This window comes from Psammomys obesus, unplaced genomic scaffold (genome assembly GCF_907164565.1).
Source record: "Psammomys obesus unplaced genomic scaffold, mPsaObe1.curated_primary_1811, whole genome shotgun sequence".
Lineage (NCBI taxonomy): Eukaryota > Metazoa > Chordata > Mammalia > Rodentia > Muridae > Psammomys > Psammomys obesus.
In genome coordinates this window covers 1322217-1340069 of record NW_026592510.1, presented here as the reverse complement: position 1 = coordinate 1340069, position 17853 = coordinate 1322217, and the positions used below count along the sequence as shown (strand labels likewise).

The 17853-nt window shown below is 44.7% G+C and overlaps 1 protein-coding gene across 1 annotated transcript in view; it reads left to right on the top strand.

The window, feature by feature from the left end:
- The first annotated feature begins 3747 nt into the window (after positions 1-3747).
- Positions 3748-17853, top strand: part of Exoc6 (exocyst complex component 6) — a 120046-nt gene continuing 105940 nt past the window's right edge. Inside the window, exon 1 of the mRNA XM_055614047.1 lies at positions 3748-3898. Coding sequence (XP_055470022.1) covers positions 3798-3898 — 101 coding nt within the window. The 5' untranslated portion in view covers positions 3748-3797. The remainder of the gene's footprint in view (positions 3899-17853) is intronic.

Here is a 17853-nt window from a genome sequence, read left to right as displayed (position 1 = left end):
GCTGTCCCATGCCTTCCCTAGCACCCCGGGCTGTCCCATGCCTTCCCCACGCGAGCAGCTGCACTCATGCTCATGAACTGTCTCTCTTATACAAACACACGCACAGACACTCACACACAAAGGAACCAGGAGATGCCACAAATCAGAAAAAAAAAAGAAACTGGGCCAAACCAGGCTGAAAACTTCCTAATTTCTCCCGAGCTTTCCCACGGCAGTCTTACGACTTTGAGAAAGAGTGAAGCAAAGGTTAGGAAATAGATACCCACGTCTAGCTTTGAGGCAGGTTCCTTGTCCTGCCCTCGAGGTTGAAGGGTGAGAGGTGATGAGCTTTTCCACAGCCTTCATTTTCACCACGGGAAGTCTGTTATACTGTTAAGAGTGTGATGCTTGCCTAGCATACTCAAGGCCCTTAATTTAATAAAAACCAACCACCAACCGACCAAAACAAAATCAGACAGAAAAACGTAGTTATAGACACATTTAGCTTTAAATTCTTAGCAAAAAAAAAAAAAAAAAAAAAAGGGGGGGGGGGGAAGGCACCCTTTTTAGGTACTAACAGAAATGTCAGAAGCCACAGAGTGGAAACAGCAAAAGCTGCTTTCGAAGGAGAAGTGGTAAGCAGACCGACTTCCTTTTGTCCTGAGCTGTGCGGAAGAATGCCCAGTACGGACACTAGCACAGTTTCTCGGGGGGTGGGAGGGGTGGGAGGGCTGAAAAGGTTCTCAAAGGGGCATCTTTAAGCAGCCCTGGCTTCTCAAGGGGAGCATTTGGAACTGGGTTCAGACAGATGGTATCAGGATTGTGAAGAGGAGGGAAAAGGTCTGTGTAGCCAGTGGTTAGGGGAGGAATACCTCAGCAGGAGACAGCTGGTAGCTGCAGGCTGTCCTGCCCAACAGGCCCGTTCTCACACTCATAACCCGGCTTTAATCTACAGACTGAGGGTGCATTCCAGGCTCTGTTGCTCTCTGAGCCAAGAAGCTGTGTGGTTTGCCGTAGGAGAAACTAGATTTGTACTTCTTTGTCGGAGAGAGAGAATTTGCCCTCATTCTTCGGTGATTCGGTTTTCAGTTTTTTTCTCCCTTCTCAAAGGCTGACCTCGAGTAGGGAGTGCTAATCCCAGATCGGGGAGCCTCAGTAGTTGGAGCAGCAGTCAGCAGAGCAAAGTCTAATTTATTTTTAGTAAAGACCCATTTGTATGAATAGCCATGAGACTTACATACTCAGACACAAGTCGCTGAGTACTGTTTCTCGTCCTGGAGCTTTGATGGACGGCGCATCAGGGCATAGCAGGTGGCTGTCTGCGCCACGCCACAGGTTTCCATCAAGGTGACTAAATACAGCAGTATATGGTATAATGTCAGCGCACAAAACGCAACTGTGAAAAAACTACTAATAATCTCATAGTTTAAACTGGGCATGGTGACACACGTCTTTAATCCCAGCACTTCGGAGGCAGAGGCAGATAGATTTCTGAGTTTGAGACCAGCCTAATCTACAGAGTGAGTTCCAGGACAGCCAGAGCAACACAGAGAAACCCTGCCTCAACAAACAAACAAACAAACAAACCAACCAACCAGCAACATAATAATAATAATAATAATAATAATAATAATAATAATAATAATTTTATAGTTGAAGTTTCTAATTGGCACCAATCACAGGGCAGGTACCTTCTATCTTTTGCTTAGACCTGTTTGGACTAGTTTCTTTCTAACTTATCCTAATTTCTCCAATTACTTTAAAATAACTCCAGTGTCATTTCATTAAAAAAAAATACCAGTTCTCTCTGCTATGTTTATAATTATATGAGCAACTATCATAGTTGCAAATAAAAAATAAGTTATCTGGACTCCATGACCTTAACATGACAACACTGTCAATCTGAGAAGAGATTTTTGTTGTTGTTGTTGTTGTTATATTCTGGAAGCAAAGGGAAGTGGGATTTCCTGGAGAAGGCTGGATTCCGTTGTTCCATCAAGACACTGAGAAGAGGGGTGAGGCTTCCATGGCCTCACTTTGCCGTGTGGTGAGGCTGGATCCTGGTGGAATGGGCAGTCAGGTGTGGCAGCAGGCACTGAAGTTTCTGGGACTCGGATTACAAAGCAAAGAAAACTTGGCTGGAGAGATGGCTTAAGAGTAAGAGCATCGGCTGCTCTGGCGGAGGACCTGGATTTGGCTCTCAGCAGGTGCATGGTGGGTAACAACACTCTCTTCTGGCCTCAGGGAACTCTGTATGTTGTGCACAGACATACATATATGCAAAACACTAGTACACATAAAATAAATAAATCTTCAAAATAAAAGGAGGGAGGTTGGACTTGGTAGCTCATGCCTTTAATCCCATAACTTGTGAGGCAGAGACAGTCAGCTGTGAGTTCAAGGCCAGCCTGGTCTATGTAGTGAGTTCCAGGCTACAGTAAGAAAGCCACAGTCAAAGGATATGATGGCATTTATAATCTGGAAAAGCAAAGGAACAAATTCTTTCCTAGAGTCTGGAAAGAAATGCAGTTGTGCTGGCAAGTTGATTATAGCCCAGGGAGAATTCTAAATGAATACACTTGAGTCATTTGAAGCTCTGGCATTTGAGGTAATTTGTTATAGAAATAACAGAAATTACGATACTATAGGACAGCAATAAAGGCAGATATTGGGGTTATTAGCATTTACAGATGGGGAAACTGAGATAGAAAGGGATTAGGTTTTTGCTAGCACCACACACGTGAGGTGAGATCAATCAAGAAAGGTGGTTTGGGACGCTTGTCTTCCGCGCTCATGTTCTCAACTGTCACTCAATCCCATCTCCCAGGATTTCCTAAGAGGAGGAAAGAGAAAGGCTGGTCCAGGTAGAGGCCCAGGAAAGGGCCTGAGCCTGGCAGCCGGCTAGTGCAAAGCCTGTTTGACTCAGAGGGAAGCTCAAAGCTCCCGGATTAATGGAGACCAGACAATTAGTTGTCCCTCAGGCTACGTTTGAACTCTTTTCTGATTAATCTCCCATCATGCTTTGATCATGACAAACTGGTTTACGAGGTGTCCTAGATACAGGTTGTTAAGCAAGACTCTTTCTTCATGTGTTCTTTTGCGCAAGCCACCTGCCATTTCTTCCTACCTCTGTTACTCACTCTCTCCCCCTAGGAGTTCTAGTCCTACCCCAGCCCAGCTACCACTCCCCGGGAGCACTTGGATTCAAGCGCTTCAGCACAAAATCAAACATTGCCCTAAGCCTCTTTCGTATCTTGCCAGTCTGGTTCTCATTTTCCCCCCTGATGTTTAATAGTTTATGTCCAACGTGGCTAACCTCGGTGAAGTTGCATCAGGCAGGGGACACGATCTATTCAGAGCAGTCGAGGCACAGAATTTTTGTTTGTTCTTAAAATAAGTCTTAAACTGACCCACTCCGTTTTGATTTTCGCGAGAGCATTTGCCTCTCTCTAACCCCCCACTGTCTAAAGCCCATCAAGGTGTTCCGGTAGCTTCTATCACAGAGCGCGCGTGACGGAGGGCCAGCCTCGTCATCGCCAGGGTACCTGCGGCGCGCAGCTCTGGCGCCCACTACACCACTGCGTCGCCAGAAAAACTAGGGGCGGGTGGCAAGGGAAGATGGAGGCGAAGGCTCGTTCCCCACCGCGGTCGGCGCTACCTCCCCAGGGGCGGGCTCCACCCACCGCACCCCACCCCGCCAGGCCCCGCCCCGCCCCAAACCCCGCCCCTCAGCGCCGCGCCGCGCTTGCGCCACCTGCCGCTCGCTCCTGGGGTCCCCGCGGCGCCGCGCCGGGCCGGCGCCTCCGCTTCCAGCCAAGATGGCGGAGGGCGGCGAGGCTCTGGGCACGGTCCCGGAGCACGAGCGGATCTTGCAGGAGATCGAAAGCACCGACACCGCCTGCGTAGGGCCCACCCTCCGGTAAAGCTCTCCTACGCTCGGCCTTCCGGGCCACCCTGACCAGGGACCCCTTAGAAGCCGGGCGGGGCGTCCGCTGCCCGGCGCGCGCGCGCGCGCGTCGGCCCGACAGGTGGTGCGCGGAGGGCTGCGGGACCCGGGGCGCCCGGGCACCTGTCACCGCGCCGCGTGTGGGTGTGGCCGCTGGGGTGTCTCTGACCCGGGGAGCCGCCCCAGCTCGGGGCCTTGATGTGCCGAGGCCCCGATGTGCCGCGGAGGCTGACCGCTCAGTGCTGGGGACGAAGGTCACCTGCCGGCGGCCGGAGCGACGAGCCCGGGTGCCAAGGTGCGCGCTGGCGGAAACCCAGGCGCACTGGCTGCTCCGGGCGTGGGAGAATTGAAATTGAGCGGGACGCACCGCCAGCACCCTTCTCCCCGGCGGCAGCACCCTGCTCCCCCGGCGAGACGGGAGCGTGGGCTGCAGGGGAGGAGCCGGTGGCTCGGGTTCACGCAGGGGTGACGACGCTCTTTGAACAGGAAGCTGTTTACTTATTGACAAGCATTTTGTTAGCTTTGCATTAAAATCTCAGCTTATTTTAAAATGGATCCAAGCCTGCCCTCTTCAGGAATAGTGCCGGGTAATGAATGTTCCATCGCAGACGGAATACTTGCTGCCCCCATAGAGTATTAGCTGGCGCAGATCCATCAACACGAGTAGACACTGTTCGAGGATGAAGAGCTCATCTTTCGCAGTTAGGGTGAATGAACTTGTGGTTCAGTTGGGGGATTTGATACAAATTATGCTTTGTCGATAGTCTTTCTTCAGGGTACACTTCCAGGAACCGGTACTCTGTTTTCTCGACGTAAACGTAGGTAAAGTGAAGTCAGTTCCAGTTGTCAGTTCACTTGACCTCGGAGAGCCAGTTCATCTGGTGTGTTTTTCGTTCCTTCCCCGAAGACCTGCCACTGACTGCAAAAATCATTTAACCCCTTTGGCCTTGTTTCCATATTTGTAGAATGGGGAGGAGTGTTTAGGTGCCTAGTAAGTCCAGGACGTGAGAGACTTTGCCTATGTGTTCTAAGCTGCGTTACTACCTTCAAGCACTCAATAGGCAGGTTACATGTTTTTATTACATAAAGTTCCTGCTATGGGAAGGCCTCATTAGTACCTTTTCTTAATTTTCTTTCTTTTTGTTCCCTGTGTGTGTGTGTGTTTGAGTGTTTGAGACAAGATTTCTCTTTGTAGCCCTGGCTGTCCTGGAATTTAGTTTGTAGACCAGGCTGACCTCGAACTCAAGAGATCCACCTGCCTCTGCCTCCCAAATGCTGGGATTAAATGTGTGGGCCACCAATGCCCAGCTCCGTTTCTCAATTTTCCTGCATGAATCTTTTCATCAGATTTTACATATGTAGTAGTACAATATGCATCAGACTCAAGAAAACCTTGTGGCATCTGGACTCTCCGGTTTCTTAGGACAGCGTTCCTTAACTTGTTCATGGAGCAACTGACTTTGTTTGCCACGGATTGGGGAATTGTGAAGGTAGACTAGAAAATGAGTCCTTATTTTGGTGTGTTACCCCTTGTCTTCAGGAGGCTGGAAACCAAGTCCCTTATTCGGATCCTAGGAATGACTCAGACAACAGAACTGGCCATAGAAGCAGCACGTAGAGTCCAGCAGTTATTAATTTTTTTTTTTTCTTTTTTGGAGACTGTCTCTGTTAATACCCTGGCTGTCCCAGAACTCACTGTGTAGACCAGGCTGGCCTCCAACTCAGAGAGATCACCTGCCTCTGACTCAGGTGGTGAGATTAAAGGTCTGTGCCACCATTCCTGGTCAGGTTTTAAATTATATACGGCCTAAGTGAAATTAGGAGTTTTTCTTTTTCTTTTTTGATTGATTTGAGACAAAATAACTATGTCTGTACTCTGCCTGTATTGAGCTTGCTGAATTGACCAGGCTGGTCCTGGGTTTGTAGCATCTTTCTGCCTGTTTCCTAACTGCTGGGTTTACGGGCTTGCACCACCAAGGCCGTTTTTTAGAGGGAATTTAACACTAAAATATTGGTTGAATGTGGTGGGCTGTGATGCTTAACACTTGGGAGTCTGGCACTCTTAAAGGCCTGTGTCATCCCCCTCTTACCCATGTAGGATTGTTGGGTGAGGCATTCCAACATCCTGACGTTTGTCCACTAGAGAATAACTGTACAGGTTCCTATGGTATAGCCTTATTGGATGTCAGTGTTACTTTAGATTTTTTTTTCTTGTTTAAGAACAAAATTATGGGTAGAGTTGTGATTCCTGCTGTAGCCTTCCTCAGTTCTCTTTACCTCACCAATTGGGTGTACCTCCTCTTATGATCTGAGCAGGATCTACTAGAACAAAACACCAGAGGAAAGGCGGGCTCTCACTCTCTCTTACTTGAAATTATTTTTATTTTATTTTATGGGAATGAGTGTTTTTCCCGCGTGTATGCCTACACTATATTCAAGCCTGTGCTAAGGATGTCGGATCCCCAGGAGTTGGAGGTACAAACTCCATGTTGTGAATGACCATGAGGGTGCTGGGAATTGAACCCAGGTCCTATGGAAGAGCAGCCAGTGCTCCTAACCACGGAGCCCTCTCTCCAGCACCTGAGTTCTCTCTTCTTGTGCTAGAAATGGATCTTCTTCTGTCTTTGGATACTGGCACTTGTGCGCTCCTTCTGGACTCTGGGACTTAGGTGGGGTTCTCTGTGGTTCCCAGGCCTTCTTGTCTCCACAGAATTGTATTCCTGGTCCTGGCTCTCCAGCTTGCACAGAGCCTGTCATGGCCATGCTTGCCTTCTAGAATAGAATGACCCAATTCTACAATATGTTCTTTTTCTATTTCATCTTATTTCCCTCCCTTCCTCCTTTTCTCCCTTTCTCTCTCCATTCCTCCTCCTTCCCTTCTTTGGTGTCTCACTGTGTTACCAAGATTGCTTTCCAACTGAATCCTTCTTGGTAATTATTTTCAGACATGTTAAAAAAGATTCAGCTTATTTTAGCACACACTTGCCTTTTTGTCATCTTAAATATTATTAGAGAAATGCTAACTTATTGGTCAGCAAGAACATGGTTAGGAAAACCTTAGCATTCAGCCTCCTGAATGCTGGGATTACAGTGTGTGTGTTACCATGTCCTGATGTGGTGTTGATTTTTTTTTTAACTTTAAATTTAACTTATTATGTCTGTGTGTATGTATGGTGTGTCCCCCGTGTGTGTGTGTGAGTGAGTGTGTATGTGTGAATGCCTGTGTATATGCGTATGCGTATGCACAGGCACATGCCGTGGCTGCAGAACGTTTTGCATTCCATTTTTATTTGGATTCCGGAGCTTGTTTTCAGGCTGTCAGGCCTGCCCAGCAAGTGCTTTAACCTACTGAGCCATCCTGCTGGTCCTCACTTTTTAATGCAGATATTGGTAATTGTAATCTGTATAAGCAAAGGCTTTTTGGATTTTTCTGTAAGCTTTTAGAGCATGAGAGAGAACAAAAAATTGAGAATTACTTTTTAACTTCCTTTTTCTTTATATTCCTTTTTTTTTTTTTTTTTTTTGCCTCAAACTTGTTTTTTAGCCCAGACAACCTTCAATTGACTGCACTCCTCTTCCCTCAGCTGCCTGAGTGCTGAGATTACAATGATTGGCCACCAACTCTGGAAAAACACACTTTAAAAACACGTAAAAGCACAGTTGTGCTCTCTGTCACTGTTTTTCCTAGTGTGATTTTAATTATGGTTATAATTTCAATCTTTAGCCAGTGAATATGTTTCACTGGCTACAGCGAGACTGGTAAAGCTCACGAGCACACGGCCTCCTGAGGCCACGGACATCCTTTGCACACTTTCATAAAGTGGAGAAATAAACACTTTGATTAACTCTCCCAGTTGTAAATAAAGCCTCTGCAGGACAGGAGAAACAAAAGTGTGTAATTTGGTAGTCAGTCTTCTAGTACTCTGCTGTACCAACCAACCACACGGTTGAATGATTGTTCGTTAAATGTCTAGGTTTTAAAGTTTCCTGAAGATCTTGGTAATTATTTTCAGACATGTTAAAGAGTGTCAGAATAGTGATTCAGCTTATTTGAGCACACAGTTACCTTTTCGTCATCTTAAATATTATTAGAGAAATGGTAACTTATTTCTTTACTTTTATTGGTCAGCAAGGAGATGGTTAGGAAAATCTTAGTTGACTAAAATAATAAACGAGAAAGAACTGATTTTATTAAAAAAAAATGTCAAACCAGGGTTGTTTGCCAAAGTTCTGCTCTCATGTAACCTTGAACATTTAAACACTCCTGAGTTAATTTTCTGAAGGAAGTTTCTTGTTTGTTTGTTTTTTACAACCAGCACATTTAATGTAGTGAAAGACCAATTTCCAATTTCCTTATTTTCATGGAATCTTGGATAGTCCGCTGTTACCTACCTCAGCCTCCCGAGTGCTGGGACTAAAGGTGTGTACTGCTGTGCTTGGCTTTCCAGTTCTTTTAATACTTACTTATGTCAGTAAGCCAGCTGGGACAGTGCTCCTTTAAATCATGACTTTATGATGTAAATTATCAAAGCCCCCTAAAGATAAAGCGTTTTTACAGACACGGTGAGTGGTAAAGCACAACAGTGTACATACTGTTGCCCCGCCCCCGCCGTACACACATGGAGCAGACAAAGCAAGAACAGCTTACTGGTCCAGATGCCAGACCTATGTCTTTAGTGGATACAGAATCTTTAACCAAATTCCTGAAGCATCTCGGCTCCTTCCTAGAAATGACATGGTTGTTCTTTCCTTTTATTAGCCAATCTCTTTTCTTCACATCTTTTAGCCTTTGTGTTTCCTCACTCCAACACACTGAAAAATTCTCAGTTCATTTTCAAGTGTGTCTTCCATCTCGCCCATTCTTGGCCAAGAATAAGGTCTCTTTTACTTCTCAGTTCATGCTTGGTTTTGTTACCGGTTCCATAATTTTGAGAGGGAAAGGGACCCAGTTTGATGAAAGAAAAACAAAACAAAAAACAGAAACAAAAACCAACAAAAAGCTGGTAACCCTCTCAAAGGTTTTTGGAAACTTCTGTGTGACTGCATTTAAAGTGCCACAAGTGTACCCTTTCCTTCCTTTGGAGCAGGCCTGGCTTCCAAGCAGTTGGGTACCTCATAACGTTGTGCCACTATTGCACTGTTAGGAGCCTCTTGCCTGGCAGGTTGGCTTTATAGTTTGTAGGGTTCGTTTCTGGCAGAGACCGCTGGTGTCTTGTCTTCCCTAGCAATCTGTACAGCATGTTCTGGCAGTGTAAAAGCTAGCTGGTGTGTGTGTGGGGCCTTCCAGTCCAGTTCCAGCTTGCAGTCTGGGTAGCTTGCATCCAAGTTGTCTTCAGTAGCAGGGTCTTATTGTCTAGTTCCACAGTGTAATCAAGAGGAATGGGAATAGCCTTTCTTACTTTGGAGGCTCTAGGTGTCCCCTCCCCCACCGGATAAAGAGGCACCCCATATCTAATACTGGAGTTTGTTTGTTAAACAGTGGATTCCAGGAACAATGTTATCTTGCCATGCAGGCTATCTCACTAGAGTTTTTTGTTTTTTTTGTTTTTTTTAATTTTTTTTTTAATTGGCTTACAAAGTAGTAGGTTCTGTGTGGCTTTTTCATACATCCTTCAGTTCACCTGAACCTACTCCCTTTTCTCCTGTCTCCCAACCCCCATCCTGATTGAACGTGTCCACCCTCAGTGTTCCCTCTCTCTATTTTCAAATTACTTATGCTCTCCTGGCCACTCCCCCAGTCCCTGACTGCAGGCACTCCGTGTTCAATACATAATACTGAAGATTCAAAGCGAGGACCCACTTACTGGAGACATCTGTGGATTTGTTCTCATGGGTTGCCTTGCTTAGTATGATTTTCCTGGGGAACTTGACTACTGTTGTTTAGCTGAATTGTCATGGCACGGAACTATAGTCTAAATATACTCATAGACAGATGCTCCTCTCTTCCTTAATCAGGGAGGCTTCTCTTCGTAGCGACTGGTGGTGAGTGACGCATGTTCACGATGCTTAGAATAACTGATAGTTTAGTGCTCAGCCCTAAGATGGGCATATTTGTAAAGCTCAGGAAACATTGTAGAAGACAGGGCGGAAAGAATGTCGGGGCCTGTAGGTAAGGAGAACAGCTGGGAAATACTTGAAGGCCTGTCATAGGAACTGCAGACATGATCTTAAAGCAGCTGGGGGGTGCCTAAACTGGGCCTGCACGGAGTTGGACCATGCAATAGCCAGTCATGGATCAGGAGGCGCTAAGGGACTCTGCTTTTCTCTATTGAACTATTGGCTACTGACCGATTCTGGGAGAAGGAGGTATGTTTCTAGCCCTGTGTCTTAGTTTTCAACAAGAAAAGTAAAAACATAAATTAAAAGTGGTGCATACTGCAAAGCCAGATGTGTAGTATGCCATGCCACCCAGGGTTTTGTAAATACACTCTGCAGTGTTCACTCAATGACGAACTCAGCTAACGACTCATTTCTTAGAACATAGCCTGTGACTTGGGGGTATACAATGACAGAGTGTTTGTTTAGTATGCACTGAAGCTCTGAGTTTGACCACCGCCCAACAATGGTTGTCTACCCATGGCAGGCCTAAGAATCCAGTAGTTTATTTAGTTCACGAGGCTGGATGTCTCAGCTGGCCTTCAGTGTGCTCCAGAATCACAAAGAAGTGGACTGTAATGCCCGAGAAGGGCATGCTAGCGAGAACAAGCTTCCTTCTTCCCCGTCCTTTACACAGGCTGCCAGCAGAAGGTGTGGTCCAGGTTAAAGGTGTGTCTTTGCACCTCAAAGATCTGCATTAGGAGTGGCTCTTCCCATTTCAAATTAGTTAATTAAGAAAAAAAAAAGTCCCTCACGGGCCTGCCTAGCTATTTGGATTTTAGTTAGTTCTGGATGTATAGTCAAGTTGACAGCCAAGAATGGCCATCACTTGGGTGACTGGGGACATGCCCAAGAAGGGTGCTGTGGGACCCTGACCCCTTTCTCTTTTGCTTCCTGGCTGATGAGAACAGATTTGTTCTACCATGTTCTCTATCACAAACCTGAAGGAGTGACCTCCCATACTGAGCCAGAATAAACCATTCTTTTTATAGTTTATTATTTCAGATGCTTTTTTTTATAGTGACAACTAAGTAACATACATATACACTCACATACACTCACACAATGCTCTCATACTCACATATACTCACATACATGCTCACGTTGACACACTCACACACGTACATGCTCACACACTGACATATACACACATACACAACACTCACATTTACACACACTGATACCCCCCACAACACTCACACATGCACTGACACACTCACACTGATACACTGGCACACACACACACACACACACACACACACACACACACCTGTGCAAACACTGGTGATCCTTGTGCTTCTACCCCCCTCACGGCCCAGTGCTGGAGATTTAATCCAGGGCCTTGTGCAAAGGAGGCAAATGCTCTCTCACTGAGCTACATCCTCAAATCTGGATGCCAGCTTTTGGTTGTAACCTTAGTTAAAAGTTTTATCAGTTGCAGTTAAATTGTTGAGTTTCTGTCATTAATTCTGTTGGGTTTTGTATTAGTTTTTGTGTTCCTGTGATAAAATATGACAAAAAGCAATTTAAGGAAGAAAGGCTTTATTTTAGCTTATGGTTGCAGAGGGACAGAGTCCTCATGGCAGGGAAGGCAGTGGCTGCAAGAGCAGGAAGCTGGGTGATCACATTTTACCTCCCACACAGGAAGCAGAGTATATGGAGTATATTCTGTCCATCTGTCACCTATGTATCATCCATCCATCTATCTGACTGTCTGTCATCTGTCTGTCATCTATCATCCATCTGTCTATCTGTCATCTATATGTCTGTCTATCTTTCTACCTATCATCCATCTGTCTGTCATCTTTTTATCTGTCTGTCTGCCTGTCTGTCTGCCTATCTGTCTGTCTGTGTATCTGTCTGCCCATCCATCATCTATACCAGGCTGCCCATATCCACTATCCATCCATCCATCCATCCATCCATCCATCCATCCATCCATCCATCATCTATACCAGGCTGCCCATATCCATATCCCCAAGCCCACCCTAGTGATGTACTTCCTCCAGCAAGGGTGCACCCCCCAATGTTAGCACCACCAACAGTGATCAAATGTTCAAAAGCAGGAGACAATCAAGGAGGACATTTCTCATCTAAACCACCACAGGCTTGAGAGAAAGAGAGAGAGAGAGAGAGAACAAGAGAGACAGAGAGAGAAGGGGGAGAGAGGAGAGATTGACTCATGGTGCTGTAGCCCAAGTGTTGGAAACAGCTAATAGGAGGAAAGATTGGTTTGGCTCATGGTTTAAAAGATTTTAGGCCATTGTGGCAGGGAAAGCAAGGCAGAGCCCATCAGTCCATTGCAGTAGGAGTGTGCAAAGGCTCCTCCCATCCTGCAGGACCAGAAAGTGAGACGGGAACCAGGTATCATCTTCAGAGCGCCACAGCTGTGACCTGCTAGGTCCCTCTCTATTAAAAGCTGCACGTATTTGTTGTTGTTCATGTGGGAAGTGGGTGCACGCGCATATGTGTAGAGGGCAGAGGGCAACTGTGTGTAGTGACACCCTCGAACTACCTTCACACGGGCCCCGGGTTGTCGGGCTTGTGTGCTAGTGCCTTACCGCACAGAGGGCTCACCAGCCCTCGTCTCGACAGGGGGTTCCTTAGCCCCCAAAGGCATTGGGCCTGTGGGGAACAGTTCAGACGCAACCCGTAATACATTACAGTGCAGCTAGAAAAACAGTCTCATCTTACATCGTAGATTTTTTTTTCCTGACTTAGTAGTCTGATGCACAAGTTAAACAGAGCAGGTTGAGTATTTCTAATCTGAAAAACCAGATCTCCAGAATGCCTCCGCGTCGGAGACTTTTGAACACCGGCAGAATGCCACAAGGGGAAATCCCACACCATGGTTTGTGTTACGTGCAGTTACCAAAAATAGTGCTGAGTCGTAGCTCAGCTCTGCGTAGGAGCGTGAAGACATCTAAACGCTCGCACCTCTCGGCCCCGTCTGTAAGATGTGCTGCCTATTGTATGTGCGAGTTTCTCAGAATCTGAAGGGGGAAGAGATCAGGCACAATTGGTACCAAGCAGTTTGGACCGCAGCTGCCTGGCATGCAGAGTCGGCATCCCTGTCTGTCTTCAACCGTCAGGGGAACTTCTAAACAACTGGTTTTGCCCTGGCTGTAGTCGTATATTCTAAACTCTCCTTACTACCATTTCAGAGAAATTCTGCTGTTTGAATTGTTTTTGTTTTTCCTGTTGACACAACGGTTTTAAGTAGCAGGTTTTAAAAAAAAATGATTTTGAGTTTTGGGGTATATAAATATCAGTGTTACATCTTTGTTTTGAAAAATAAAGATACAACTGCTCTTGCAATTTGGTTCACAGGGTCTTTTTTACTGTTTTGTTGAGAAACTGATTCTTTGGTTTTTCAAGACAGGGTTTCTCTGTGTAGCCTTGGCTATCCTGGACTCACTTTGTAGACCAGGCTAGCCTCGAACTCACGGAGATCTACCTGCCTCTGCCTGAGTGCTGTGATTATAGGCGTGTGCCACCATGCGCTGCTGAGAAGCCAACTCTTAGCACATTTCGACTTAATTGTAAACTAATGTTCTTGTGAGGGATTTTGGCAGTGTCATAGTTCAACTGTGAAGCTATTTGGCAAAATGCATGTTCGGTCTGCCCTACGTAGCCTGATATTTTTGTTGAATTTTCTAAACTGTTCTAGGGAACAGTCTCTACCCACATGCATTAATCTACTTACTTGGTCTTTAAATTAAAATGTTTTTTTAAATTAAAATGGTTTTAGCAATTGTTTATTCTAGAGGACAAATAGAATATGTGTTGGGTGCTTCCATTCCTCACTGTTTGTATTTTACCAAGTAGTACAAAAGTCAACGGGAAGAGACCCCTCTTTGGTCAGGCATGTAAAAACAGGAAGGAGGAAGTCTACTGGGAGTCGGTGTTGGCTGATGACCCCTTCATCCTTGCCATAGAGGATGCTCATTACTGAGCGTGCCGCCCTTACCCAGTGTTGCAGAGTGTGCCAATGCCAGTCCTACGAGTGTCAACTCTGGGTACAGGAAGTAATGATAACTAATGTTAACTAATGTTTCCTGTACATGGGGATAGGGTACTATTAGTGAGAACAAATTACAGGAACTCCACACAGTGGAACACAATTCAGCATCAGAGATTTGGGAAAATATCCCTTCATTTTTTGGTCTTTGCTTCTTCAGGGTGCTTAGGCCAGCCAAGTAACCCTTATAATGTGTCCCCTGTTCCAGTGTTGCAGATGGACAGAACCAGAGGTTCAGTCAGCAGCACCTCTTACCTTAAAGGGGTTGGTGGAGTATGTTAGCTCTGTTATAGAAAAACAAGTTGAATATCTCAAATTTCAGCTGGACTTGAGGAATCAGGCTGCCATTATCTTACAAAGCACTACAATTGTTTTGTTAGGTTTATGTGTGTTTTGCCTGCGTGTGTATTTTGCCATGTGCGTGGTTGGTGCGGCGAAGTTCAGAAAAGGGCTTCAGATTTCCTAGAACTGGGGTTGTGGACGCATTTGAGCCACCGTGTGGAGGCTGGTAGCCAAACTTGGGTCCTTGGTAAGAGCAACAAGGACTCTTAACCTCTGAGCTGTGTCTCTAGTCCCCTTTACAAAACATTTTAAGAGCACACATAGCAAACTAGATAAACTGTTTCGTTCAAATGTATAAACAACCGTTGTTTTGTAAACAAGAAATCCTTTCCAGGATTAACAAAAGCAGTTCAATCTTGTGTTTATAGAGCTCCTCCCACAAAGTTCTTAGAAACTCGCAGTTATTCTGCAGCCAGCGGCTATCTTGCCAATTTTAGGATGCTTTGATCGTTATTACTATTACTGTTGTTATAATAATTTTTAGCAGGACCATATTACAGTTGATTTGGGGGAGAGCATGTGGAAGCTTGATGGCCTCGTCAGCACTGAAGTCCTGGGGGTGTTTGGTGCAGTCTCCTCATTTCAGCTTGCCTGAAGAGCCTTACTTCTAGATTATCACGCGGTGTTTCCAAGAATTTTTTTAAAATATAATTGCACAAATTGGCTGGCGAGATGGCTCAGCCAGTAAAGGTGCTTGTTGCCATACCTGTTGACCTGGGTTCAACCCCTGGAATACACGCGGAGCAAGGAGAGGAGCAAGTCTCTCGAATTGTTCTCTAGCCTCTCTGTGTGCACCGTGGCACGCGAGCATGTGTGTGTACATGCGTGCATATCACATATGTGCATGCACACCGACAGATTACAGTAAATACATAAAGATGAGGTAGATTCAAAGCAGATGCTGCGACCCATAACCAGGCCTTCGGCAGAGTGTAGGGAATCATATGAAAGAAGGAGGAATTAGTATATCCTAGAGGGGACAGGGAGCCCCACAAGGTCCAAATATATCTGAGCACAGGGGTCTTCTAGGAGACTGTTTATCCAACCAAGGACCATGTATGGATATAACCTACAACCCCTGCTCAGATATAGCCCATGGTAGCTTAGTATCCAAGTGGGTTCCCTAGTAAGGGGAACAGGAATTGTTTCTGACATGAACTCATGTCATGCCACAGATAAGGACATTGCAACCAACCTGATAAGCTAGGGCCAGACAGAAGGAGAGGAGGACAGCCCCTCTCAGTGGACTCGGAAGGGAGCAGGGAGGAGGTGAGGGAGGGAGGGGGGTTTGGGAGGGAAAGAGGGAGAAGGCTACAGCTGGGATACAAGTGAAAGTATAAAATTATTTAAAAATAAAAAAATATTAAAAAAAAGCCTCGAAAACACACACACACACACACACACACACAAGATGAGGTAGATTAAACAGCTCATACCTCTGTTAGAAAGTTTTAGTTATTTTACTAATCCATGATTTTAGTATCATCCACACACAACAGTTAACATGAATAAATCATAAAGTAATCTGTATGTATTTAATCTGAGGTAGAAAATGAAACAGTCTGATATTCAGTTCATTTAACTAAAGTGCTGATTTCTTACCAGCTTCTGGTTGATATAATACACATACTTTTTATATATTCATTTAAAACTTAAATACTGACTTTAATATGATGCTTAGTAAAATTGTTTTTATGTATTTTTTTTTCAATATGGTATGCTTACTAAATGCGGGATATTGTGTAATACATAAAAGTTTATCCTGTGCCTTTCTGGCCACACAAGCTTGAGGTTGGCAAATTTTTGTTATGATTAAAGTCCTGTTTCACTATTTTAAATGCTTATTTTAAAGTAAGGAGTAACACGATAAAATAGCTCTAAAAAGAAAAATCTAGCCAGGCATAATAGTTCGTACCTTTAATCTCAGCACTGGGGAGGTAGAGGCAGGCAGATCTATGCATTCGAGGTCAGCCTTGTTTACATACCAAGCTCCAGGACAGCCAGAATTACATAGGGAAACCTTATCTCAACAAAACAAACAAACAAGCAAACAAACAAGACACAAGAGAGAAAGCTTGTTTTCGTTTTGGTTTATACTATTCAAATGTCAGATCTAGTGTGAGATGATCAGTCTTGGATGCAGTCAGAAGGATGCTGAGAGCTACTTGCTGGTGAAGAGTGCCCTCTGGTGACATATTCATTTACATTTCTTTTTACCTCACAATTATGAATTGAATATAAAAATAGAAGACATTATCAGTTCTCAAGAAATTGAGAAGAAAAAAATACCCTAAACAAAGCTGGTGGGGTGTATGAATACAGAAGACAGTCCAGACCTCGTATAAAACGCGTGAACGTTCCATGTAATGGGAGGGCGATCTGGTGTAGCTGTAAAATCCTGAAAGGACTGTCTTGAGCCGAAACCAGAAAGAGCAGTAAGATAAGGTTGAGGTATATGGAGGATAAAGCATTCTTGGAATGGTTTCCCCTCCCCAAATTAGGTAGTTCTTGAGCAAATGTTTTGCTCATTTAAGTTGGAATCTGATATTTGTTTAAAGGAAAATAATTCCAAATCATTTTTAATGAAGAGTTTTTCACCCATATGGCATCTCCACTATTCTAGAGTAAAGCCTTACCTCATTGTTTCTTTTTAGTCGTTCCTAAAAATCCAGAGCCTTAAGTGTGTCTGAGAAGACTTGTAGTTTCCTAGCTTCGGCTCCAGGGTCTCATGTGAATTCTGAACTGCTTCGGAAGAGCCAGCACTACTGAGAGACTGAATTGCTTTCAATTTGTAATAATAAAGAATGAAAAAAAAACACTTATGACATTAACCAGAGTGGTAGTCAGAGTCTGATAATTAAATTTAAGTTTGAAATGACTTAAAGAGGAACTATAGTTATTTCATTAATGTGAAATACTAAATTTACATTAGGAATCTATTGAGAATGACAAACTGGAAGTTTGGCTTGAGTTGGCATCTGAAGAATTGGTGAGGAAGTAGCCAGCATGGCTGTGGTTAAGGATGTGAGCACAGCTTTTATTGCTAGAGATGCAAATTAAACCTAATATGTTACTTGAGTAACTGGCAAAAATGCCCTGTGGCTGATGTTTGAAGAGGTAGGAAAGGGAGTCCCAGGCCTCAGGGGGATGAGTGCCTCATACAGTCTTGTCAGAGATGAAGTAGTAACATTTTGTTCGAAAATATTATAGAAAGATTTGACACCAAAAGGTGAAAGTAAGGTCTCTAGTGCACAGAGATCCCTGAAAGTGATTTCCAGGTTTCTAGCACGTGGGAGTCCTTTTCCTTGCTGGGCTCCTTTTGTTTCTTTCTTTCTTGAAAGCAATTAATAAACATAATGAAATCTACACACCTAAAGAAGATAATCAAGAAAGTGGACACAGGCGAAGGTGATTAATCCTCATTTAGAAAGACAAATGGGATGTGCATTGAACTTATGACAGGAGTCTA